At 39.3% G+C, this 10150-nt stretch overlaps 1 protein-coding gene across 17 annotated transcripts in view; it reads right to left on the bottom strand.

Moving 5' to 3' along the window:
• Positions 1 to 466: 466 nt before the first annotated feature.
• The window catches only part of LOC147162562 (traf2 and NCK-interacting protein kinase-like), a 59512-nt gene continuing 49828 nt past the window's right edge, over positions 467 to 10150 (bottom strand). For 8 of the 17 annotated variants that reach the window (XM_086094611.1, XM_086094616.1, XM_086094621.1 and 5 more), the window contains 11 exons: positions 10109 to 10150; positions 9838 to 9934; positions 9584 to 9754; positions 9364 to 9507; positions 8464 to 8598; positions 8260 to 8360; positions 7050 to 7199; positions 6503 to 6520; positions 4477 to 4636; positions 3751 to 3890; positions 467 to 3047 (listed from right to left, as the gene is read on the bottom strand). The exon at positions 10109 to 10150 is cut by the window's right edge and continues 108 nt beyond it. In XM_086094611.1, the coding sequence (XP_085950737.1) occupies positions 2964 to 3047; positions 3751 to 3890; positions 4477 to 4636; positions 6503 to 6520; positions 7050 to 7199; positions 8260 to 8360; positions 8464 to 8598; positions 9364 to 9507; positions 9584 to 9754; positions 9838 to 9934; positions 10109 to 10150 (1242 nt within the window). In that variant the 3' untranslated portion in view covers positions 467 to 2963. The remainder of the gene's footprint in view (positions 3048 to 3750; positions 3891 to 4476; positions 4637 to 6502; positions 6521 to 7049; positions 7200 to 8259; positions 8361 to 8463; positions 8599 to 9363; positions 9508 to 9583; positions 9755 to 9837; positions 9935 to 10108) is intronic. The other 9 variants (XM_086094615.1, XM_086094617.1, XM_086094625.1 and 6 more) reach the window with 3 other exon arrangements.

The raw sequence follows: 10150 nt of genomic DNA, 5'->3' as shown, positions 1-10150 counted from the left end.
ACTAAAATCCCCAAAAAAAGGAAGATTTGTCATTTAAAATCAAAGCAGGAAGACAATAAATTAACACACAATAAAAAAAAAAAAAAAGCAAAAGATTACAGTGGTTTTATTTGTCTTTGGGTCCCTTAGTGTAATGACCCCAAAGGACAAACACACTCACGCACGCACACACACACACACGCACAAAAACACACGTCATTATGTTGAAGAGGTTACCTTAGCAAGGGTCTTGTTCCTGCGGATTACTTGTTCCTGTAAAGTTTTGGATAATTCCAGTTGAAGTGACTTAAGCAAGGTTCTTGTTCCTGACAGATGATTTTGGTTATGTCATTGTTCCAGACAGGTTACTTTTTAGATTATTTCGATTATTTCATCAAATGAATTGTTCCCGACAGATGATTTTGTCCCCCCCCCCCCCCCCACACACAGCCCCCCCCCCCCCCCCCCAAGAACATACACAGCAGCAGCATGGCTCTACTATTGCATTTATTTCTCTTCCAGTGTCTCTTTTACAAAACAAAACAAATCCCCAAACAGGACGATTAGTCTTTTCAAAATAAAGCAGGAAGAAGAAAAAAAGAAAACACTCCAAAATAAAACATTACAGTAGTTTTGTCTGCGAGTCCTCCGTGTGTGTATCGACGGGAACGGGCAACGCACACGCGCACGCACGGTGGGAAGACCGCCGGGCTCTTTATTGCTAAACCGTTAGCCTGTTAGCCTGTTGTGCATCTACAGCCATTTTTAGTACAGTACACGACGACATGGTTGAGGTGTTCGTTAGCTCGCCTTCACTAGCGATGATTAAAAAAAAAAGAGTTTGAAACGTGTTAGCGCGAATCCAACGCAACAAAAAAATAAAATAAAAAAGTAGACCAACCACAATGTATCCCACCTCACATCATTTGGAGTGTTTTTGTTTGTTTGTTTGAAACTCCGCTGATCATGAAGGCCCAAGAGATAAGATATTGTTCCTGACAATTTAGCAAAGTTCTTGCTCCTGCAGGTGACTTTAGCAGAGTGCTTGTTCCCGACAAGTGACTTTCCTGAGGTTCTTATTTCCCGACTTTCGAATCGTGTTGACTTGACCAAACTTCCTGTTTGTCACTGGCGACTGTACAAAATGTTTTTGCTCTTTACAGTACATTTTTTTGTGACTTTCCGCAAGTTCATGTTCCTGACAGCAAAATTGTCACGACAGACGTTACCAATGTTGTTGTTCCTGACTGGTGGCTTAAGCAAAACTCAAGACTGATGACGTTCCTAAACTTATTGTTGACTTGTGACCTCCCAAAGACCATTTTCCTGGGAAGTAATTTTAACAAAGTTCCTGTTCCTGACACTACAGGTGAGTTCTTGATACTGCAGTTACTTAAGCAGAGTTTTTGTTTCTGACAGTTGACTTAAAAATGTTCCTGCTCCTGACAGATGTTTGTCTTTGACTTCGGGAAAGTTCTTATTCCTAACTAGTAACTTTAGCAATACTCTTGTTGCTGCGAGGTTACTTGATCAAAACTCTAGTTCCTGATAGTGTCTTTCCTAACGTTCTTGTTCCTGAATGTTGACTTTACCAAAAGTATTGTTCCTGATAAGTGTCTATTCTAAAGCTCTTGTTCCTGAACGGTGATTTTACCAATAGGTTCCCGATAAGTGCCTTTTACTAAAGTTCTTGTTCCTGATAAGTGTCTTTCAGAAATTTCTTGTTCCTGACAGGTTACTAGCGCAAAGCATTTGTTCTTCACATGCGACGTTAGCAATGTTCTTGTTCGGGCCAGGTAACTTACGCAAACGCTTTGTCCCTGACAAGCAACTCTTCTTAAGTTCCTGTTCCTGACACTATAGGTAAGTTCTTGTTACTGCAGTTATTTAAGCAGAGTTTTTGTTTCTGACAGTTGACTTTAAATTGTTCCTGTTCCTGACAGATGGCATCACCAACGGTTTTGTTCTTCACATGGGAGTTTAGCCAAGTTCTTGTTCCTGACAGATGTTTGTCCTAACTTTAGCAATACTCTTGTTGCTACCAGGTGTCTTTCCTAACGTTCTTGTTCCTGAAAGTTGACTTTACCAAAAGTCTGGTTCCTGATAAGTGCTTTTACTAAAGTTCTTGTTCCTGTGCCTTTCATAAATATCTTGTTTCTAACAGGTTACTAGCGCAAAGCATTTGTTCTTCACATGTGACATTAGCAATGTTCTTGTTCCGGCCGGGTAACGTACGCAAATGCCTAACAAGCAACTCTCTTAAAGTTCCTGTTCCTGACAGGCCAATATTCTTGATCCTCACAGGTGACTTTGTTCCTGACAAGTTACTGTAGCAAATCTTTTTTCTTCCCAGGTGACCTTAGCAAGGTTCTTGCACCTGACGTCACCAGCGTTCCTGTTCCTGACTCACCTAAATAACAATCTATAGTCAAATAATAATGAAGCCGGCTGTGGCGGTGGGATACAATTGTAGCCACTTTTGTCTACTTGTGTTACGCCAATTTTCTGCTCAAAACAAAAACCCGCACGCGGACGCACAGCGCTGACTTTTTTTCTCCCGCACCGAGACGTCGATCTCGGAATGGAACTCGCACGCATGTACGCACGCGCACGCGATTTATTCAGGAACAGGCTGTGCTGTAAAATTTCACACGGGCGTTCATTGTTGATTGACAGCTCGAGTCTGATGCAGCACCTTTGAAGAGTGGAACGACGACAAAGAGGAAAGACGCGAAGGGGGTTTGGAAGTGTACGATTTTTCTTCTTAAAGGGACGCGGACGTCATCTTTTGAGTCGGCGGGAGGAGGAAGAAGAGGAAGAGGAGGAGAAGATCAAGTGGTCCTTCGGCTGCCCTGGTGTGTTTGTTTCAAGTCATGAGGGCGGCACGAAAAGGAAGAGGAAGAGGAGGAGGCAAAGTGTGCAAAAAGGAGGAAGAGGTCAACAGCCCAATGGGAGAGCGAGGCTGGTCCGAGGGGGCGGGGCCATCACCAGTTCATCATGGAGTTCCTGTTGAGCGTCATGAAGAACACTTGGCTGCTGCCTCCCGAGCGCACCGATGCGAAGAACACCTGACAAGAGAGAGAAATGGAAATTGTAGGCATGTGGAATCCGCTCCTGTTCCTGCATGTTACTTGAGCAAAGTCATTGTTCCTGAGTGGCAATGTTAGCAAAGTTATTTTTCCTGACAGATGACTTCAGCACGGTTCTTGTTCCTGATATGTTAATTCAGCAAGTTCTTGTTACTGCAGGCTACTTGAGCAAAGTCGTTTTTCTTGAGCTGCAACAACAAAGTTCTTGTTCCAGAGAGATGACTTTAGAAAAAGTCCTTGTTCCTGCAGGTTCCTTTAGAAAAGTCATTATTCCTGATTGGCATCGTTAATGAAATTCTTTACCCGGTCAGGTGACTTCAGCACAGTTCTTGTTCCTGATATGTTAATTAAGCAAGTTCTTGTTCCTGCAGGCTGATCATTGTTCCTGCATGCAGGTTCCTTTTGCAAAGTAATTAGTCCAACGTTGGCAAAGTTATTTTACCAGACACAAAAGCGTTCTTGTTCCTGATGCGAATTCAGCAAAAGTTCCTGTTCCTGTAGGCTATAGCAACATTCTTGTTCCTGACTAGTGCTGACTTGTTCCTGACTTCCTGATTGTTTATTATAAATGCACACATATAAAGGTTTCCGGCAAATAGGGCTGATATGACAGCTTCATTATTATTATTATTATTATTATTATTATATCAAGCAGTGTTTGTGAACGCGCGTGTGTGCATACTTTGTCATTGCGCTCGCACAGGAACTTGAGTCTCTGGGCCCTCTTGTGCATGAAGACTCCATCCAGGTGGCCCGTCTCCACTGAGCGAATCTCGATGGCTTTCTCGCCCCAGCCCATGATTTGATTGGAGTGGATGAAGGCTGCAGAATAAAAAGTCGACAAGAACTTGAATCAAACAAAAACAAATATCAAAGCAGTTGAAATTATATGTGTAGTATTTTTGTTTTTTGTTTTTAAATCTTCTTTATATATTTTTATTTTATAAGAAATCCCCATGGGATGTGTCATTATTTCTTAAAATGTTGTGAATAAGAAATATTTTTAATATATTTTAGATTTCTGATAAAGCATTTTATATAGCAACATTAGTGTGTACAGTTGAATACACTTGTACATGCAATACACCTCCCAGCCACATGAGGGCGTTAAAAAAGTAATGCATACATTATGCTTGTGGATTTGGGCTCATTTAACATTTGTACGTACAAATTTGGGTGTTATGTTATTTAAAAATATTATGCGTGCAGATTGGTTTCCCTACAAAACTAAATTGTGTTTTAATTTGATAAATATAAAAAAAAAATTAATAAATTGGAAAAAAAAAATTTCCAAATAACATAACAGTGAACACACAACTTTGTGGGGGCATTTGCGACGTAAACCTTCCCCTTTTTTAGATACCACACACACACCCACACACACACACACACACACACGTGCACTAACCAACGGAGGTGGGCATCTCCCCCCACTGCAGCACGACGTCTTTGGTGATCCTGCCGTAGGTGTTGACGTAGACGCCCTCGTCCTCGTAGCACAGCAGCATCTCCATGCCGTCCGTCTTGGGCAACACCACGATGGCGTGCGGCGCCACCTGGCTCTGAATCTAACATACGCGCACGCACATTTCAGGACGTCAAAACCTGTCAAATGTAGTTGTAATCCCTATCCGATTAAAATAATCCCAGTGGGGTATTTAAAGCCATATTTCTGGTTTAATCCCATGTAAGTGTGTTTGTTGACGTGCAGTAAAAGCTGCCTGTGATACGTTTGACACCAAAAACCGATTTGGCTTTTTATTTGCAGGTATTTTCTCAGCTTCACAATTGCTCGTTTCTCCACCGCTTGATGCCTCTCCGGTGTTCATTCACGTAACGTTGAACACGCACAAATGTGCTCTGCGCAGGACATTCCTGTCTGATTGATAATTCATCTGCTTTTAAATTACAATTATCGCAGGCAAGCATGAAACTCGTAAGCGTAATTTTTTATGTAGATGTAAATTTACAAATTTAACTCATTCACTGCCATTGACGGCTATAGACGTCAAAAATTCATTTGAACTATTTCTGTTAGTTTTACATTTTTTTCCCCACTTTTCCTAACAAGAGTATGAAAACCTAGAAACAAATATTGTACATTTAGAACAGATATAACATTTGTGATGAATCGAGAGTTAACTATTGAAGTCATGCAATTAATTACAATTAAAAAAATGTAATCGCCTGACGCGATTTAAAAAAAGAAAAGATTATTAAAAATTAGGGGCGTCAGGCAATTACAATTTTTAATCGCAATTGAATCGCATGACTTCACTAGTTAACTCACGATTAATCACAAATTTTATATCTGTTCTAAATGTACAATTAAAAAAATCTAGGTTTTCATACTCTTGTTAACAAAAGTGGAAAAAAATGTTAAACTAATAGAAATTTTTCAAATTAATTTTTGACGTCTATAGCCGTCAATGGCAGGAAATGAGTTAATGAAGTTTTTTTTTTTTCAATCACCCCCCAATTAAAATATTTGGCAGGCGTGAAACCGCAAGAGCTGTATAAATGTCTAAATTGCCCAAATCTGGACATGAACATAAGTATACATAAAAGAAAAAAAAAGGAATTAGTAGGGTAGTTTGAAACATAAAAGGACAAAATCAGTACGACACACAAGTGAGTGACAGTACGGCGACAAAACTCATCTCAAGCCAACACATCATTTATCTTTTATTATTTATATAAAAAAATTATTGCTTAATTTGTTGGTTACATTTCTTACATTCGTATAATAATATTACTATTTCTACTATAGCTTAAACATTTCCACATGAAAATAAAGTATTGGTCTGTTGTGAAACTCAAAATTGCTAATTTAGGGGGAAAAAACATTCAAATAAAACTTATTTTTCAAGGTATGAAACTAAAACTGGTATTTGAAATTGCTTGGTGATTGAATAATGACACAAATAAGTACAAATATTTATCAGGTATGGAATTTTTGAATTGCTCATTTCATTTTATTTTTCAATCATAACAATTTAAATGGAATCTGAATATGAATAAAATGTGATTCTATATAGTTACTGCACACTGCTAAATATATATTAGGGCCCGATTAAAGCTATAAAAAAATACTTTATAAAATTTTAAAAAATACTTTAAAAAAATTGTGTTACGTTAAATTCTATTCCATTTATATCCGTTTTTTTTCCCCTTCTTTTTCTTAGATCCAGAATTGTAGGCTTGTGTTTTAGGGGCAGATGAGTTTCATCCCATCCGTTATTATTTCCTGCTACTGTATGTTAGCTACGCATCTCCTCTACAAGTGGACTGCACATGGACACGAGGTTCGCACAATGCTGTGCTTCAACTCGAGCGCTTTTGGACTATCCATCGACACGTCTACAAAACACAGCAACACATCTGTACATCTACACGAAAAAAAGTGCAAGGGGCGGAAGAGGGCAGCGTGTCACCTTGGTGTCTTTGGCGCACTGGAAGAAAAACAAAATTGGCAGGGAAGGAGCAGGAGAGAGGAGATGGATGTGAATAATGCATTGGGGTGAGATTTTATAGTCGCCGGTCGTCCAATATACACGCTTGGGATTGAATTCCAGATAGTAAGTCAATTATTAATTAAGTAGTATTTGAATAATTACTTTTTTTTTTTTTTTTATGAAAGTGAAATGAATAAAGATGGTTTGAAACTGAACATGTGATTTTATGTATTTTTTTTAAATAAATTTATTCTTAAAAAAAAACTGGATTAAGTAGTGAATTTTCATCAAAAATAAATTTAATAGAAATGGTACGAAAAATAAACTAAATGGGATTTTTTTTTAATTAATAAAAAAATAAAACTACAAAATCAAAAATGGATTTGTAATATTTTCACTAAGACAATAGTAGTAGTATTTTATTTAAGAATTTAATATACATAGACTGTTGACATGCATAGGTAGGTGCTGCTGTGTTGGTTAGCGATACATTTGGAACGGGCTCAACGCCTTGCCGATAACTTACGTGCGACGGGATGTAGATGTCGTACGGGTTGCCCGAGTCGACGTCGATGACGTGGAAGCCCACGCTCGAGCCGTAGATGACCTTTAGCCTCTGGCCTTCCTCCACCGTCAGGTCGACGAGCTGCGGGCGGTGCTGCAGCTCGGCGAACGACTGCAAATTGAGCGCCAGACCTTTTAACAAGTGCGCTGTCCTCCGAATGGACAGACAAACTGTGAACGGGATTTGGCCACAAAAGTAAAATAATACTTTTTCAATAAAGGGGTGCTACATTCTACAAGAACAATCTACACAATTGCCCAACTGTGAAAGTGTGGCATCGACGGACCCGCCGCTTCTATTTTAAAGCTGTTCTCAAACTTTTCACACAAAAGTGGCACCTCAAAAAAATACTTGGCTCTTCAAACACCACCTTAATGGCCAACATTAAGATACAATTGCGCAGCCGTCCCAAGCGTTCATGTACACGACCTAAACAAGCGTGCATGCATGAAAAAACGATTTAAAAGTCACCTAAATACTTTGAAATTTGTAAAATACCCACTCAATGTAATCTAAATACTCCTTGATAAACTCAAATACTCCCTAAAAGGTATCCAAATACTTGTATACAAATATTCCCTAAAAGTAAACTGTGTACTCTAAAAATACTTCTTGATGTACTCAACTACTTCCAAAGTTACCTAAATACTCTTAAATCTACTCAAATACTCTTACCTCTTATTTAGCTACCTACATACGTACTGTTACTACTGAAATACCTGTACTCTCTAAAGCTTATATAACTACTCCCTAAAAGTAAACAAATACCCACTCAATGTTATCTAAATACCTGGAGATGTAATCAAATACTTTCTAAAAGTTACCAAAATACTTACTGCAACGTATCTAAATACTCCTAGATGCATGGAAATATTCCCTAAAGAGTAGCACTTAGTACTTTGAAATCTACTAAAGTAATTGAAACACTCCTCGGTGTAGTCAAATACTTCCTAAAAGTTATGTATGCAAATGCACCCTAAAACTAAAGTAAGTACTTTAAAATCTAACAAAATACCCCTCAAACTAATCTAAATACTTATTGGTGTACACAAATTTTCTTAAAAAAAAAAAACACTTCCAAAGTGAGTTAATTCAGTCATGTCTTTGTTCACCACTAGAGGGAGCCCATCCCTTTTTGAGAATCCCAGTATTGGGACCCATAGCTGCATACCTTAAAGGCCATGAACTTGTGGTAGGGCTTGGGAGCCCAGGCGTAGATCTCCACCGAGTTCTTCAGCGCAATCACCAGGAACTTGATCCTCTCGTACTTCACTGGAAGCACGACACGCGCATGAGGAGCATTCTCACACGCGCGGCGACGACGCGCTACGTTACGCAATCGGGCGCGTGCGTCCGAATTGGCTCCCCCGCTTACCGACTTTATAATGCACGCATCCTTCCAGCTCCCCGACGGTGATCCAGCCCTGCTTCTTCTCCACTTCGGGGTCGTTGTGCAGTATTCTGTTCCTCAGCCACGACAGGTAGTAAACGCGCAGCTTGTTCTTTTTCCCTGAGAGTCGCCACAAAGAGAGAGAGAGAGAGTTTTGACTGCACAAGTCGAATTTGGGATTTTTAAAAAAAATCCCTAAATAGTGAATTAAATATTGTAAGCCAGCATAACATTATTCATAGTGTGTAACTATCAATACTGCAACCAATTCAATTCAAATGTATTGCACGTACCAGTTTAATAAAAATTGGGCCAAAATAAATGTTGGAAAGAGGTTAGAAAAGTCAGAAAAGTCGCATTTTTTGGCCTGCACAGATCTGTTTCTTTGCAGAGGTTAAAAAATATATTTTTGATGTGTTGCGCCAGTTTGTGTACAAATAAATATACAGTGCTTAAAATAATGCCACAATGCTATCTCTGCTAGCCTGTCAATGACGTTTTCCATTATACGCTAGCGGGGATTGTTTTAAATACACAAAGTGTAATTCTTTGTTTTATTTTGTTTAACATAGATCAAAGACATAAATATTAAAAAATTATAATGTAAATAATAAAATAAAGTAGATGCAAGACTCAAAAATAAAATACATAAATACATAAATAAAAGAAAACCTAATAAATTAAAATCTCAAAATAAAATAAATCAATGAATAAAAATAAAAACCTAATTTAAAAAATCCCTAAATAAAATAAATAAAATAAAGTCGATACAAAACTCAAAAATAAAATAAATAAATATTAAAAAAAACTAATAAAAAAAAATCTAAAAATCAAATTAATAAATACATAATAAAAACACCAAAATGAAACTAATATTCAACCTACCCGATATGGTAACGAGCACGTTGAGGCCCTCCAGCACATCCATCTGAAGAAAACGCCGCCTGGTGATCAGATTGTAAACTTTTCCCTGGCCGCTTCGGTCGAGCAGCATGAGGCCGTTCTCCGTCCCCACCAGCAGATTCACACCTGAGCGCACGCATGCACATCATATGCATAAAGTATCCAAATATTGGGGGGGAGGAGCCTAAGGTTAAAGATTTACCCCAAAGCGCAGCGCAAAGGATCTCCGAGTTGAAACGCTTTTTGTACTTGCGGATCTCGGGCGTGTCGCTGTGCGGTCGGATGTTGGTGGGGTTCACGTTGACCACCGAGATCTTCCTGGCTTCGTTGAGTCGCGCCTGCTCCTGCCGCAGCAGCTCATTGGCGAACATGGCTGCCATGGCAAAGATGACGTGCGCAGTATATGAGCCACTAGGAGGTGAACGCCTCGCTACGAGGGGAAGCGCGATTGCTCACCGGCTGCCGAGTTCTCGTTTTCGTCACTTGGGGACGTTTGGTAGACGCGAGGGTCCACAAATGGGGTGAAAGACGCTTTGGAGCCAGCCAGGCCAAACTGCAGATAGAAGAACGCATAAGAATGATGGAATATTTAAATTTGGATTAAAATGGAATGTTTTAAATGTGCTCAATAGATTGACTACATTATTATGACTATTATCAGCCAATAAAGTACAAAGCAGCAATTGGTGATTTGCGGAAACCCGAGTGCGATTGGAATATGTTCAACGACCTCGGGCATGTCTCCCAGCTCCTGCAGGGCGGTGGGCAC

The sequence above is a fragment of the Leptonotus elevatus genome, chromosome 14 (genome assembly GCF_054856555.1).
Source record: "Leptonotus elevatus isolate MCC_2025b chromosome 14, RoL_Lele_1.0, whole genome shotgun sequence".
NCBI lineage: Eukaryota > Metazoa > Chordata > Actinopteri > Syngnathiformes > Syngnathidae > Leptonotus > Leptonotus elevatus.
This window is presented reverse-complemented; position numbering and strand designations above follow the sequence as displayed.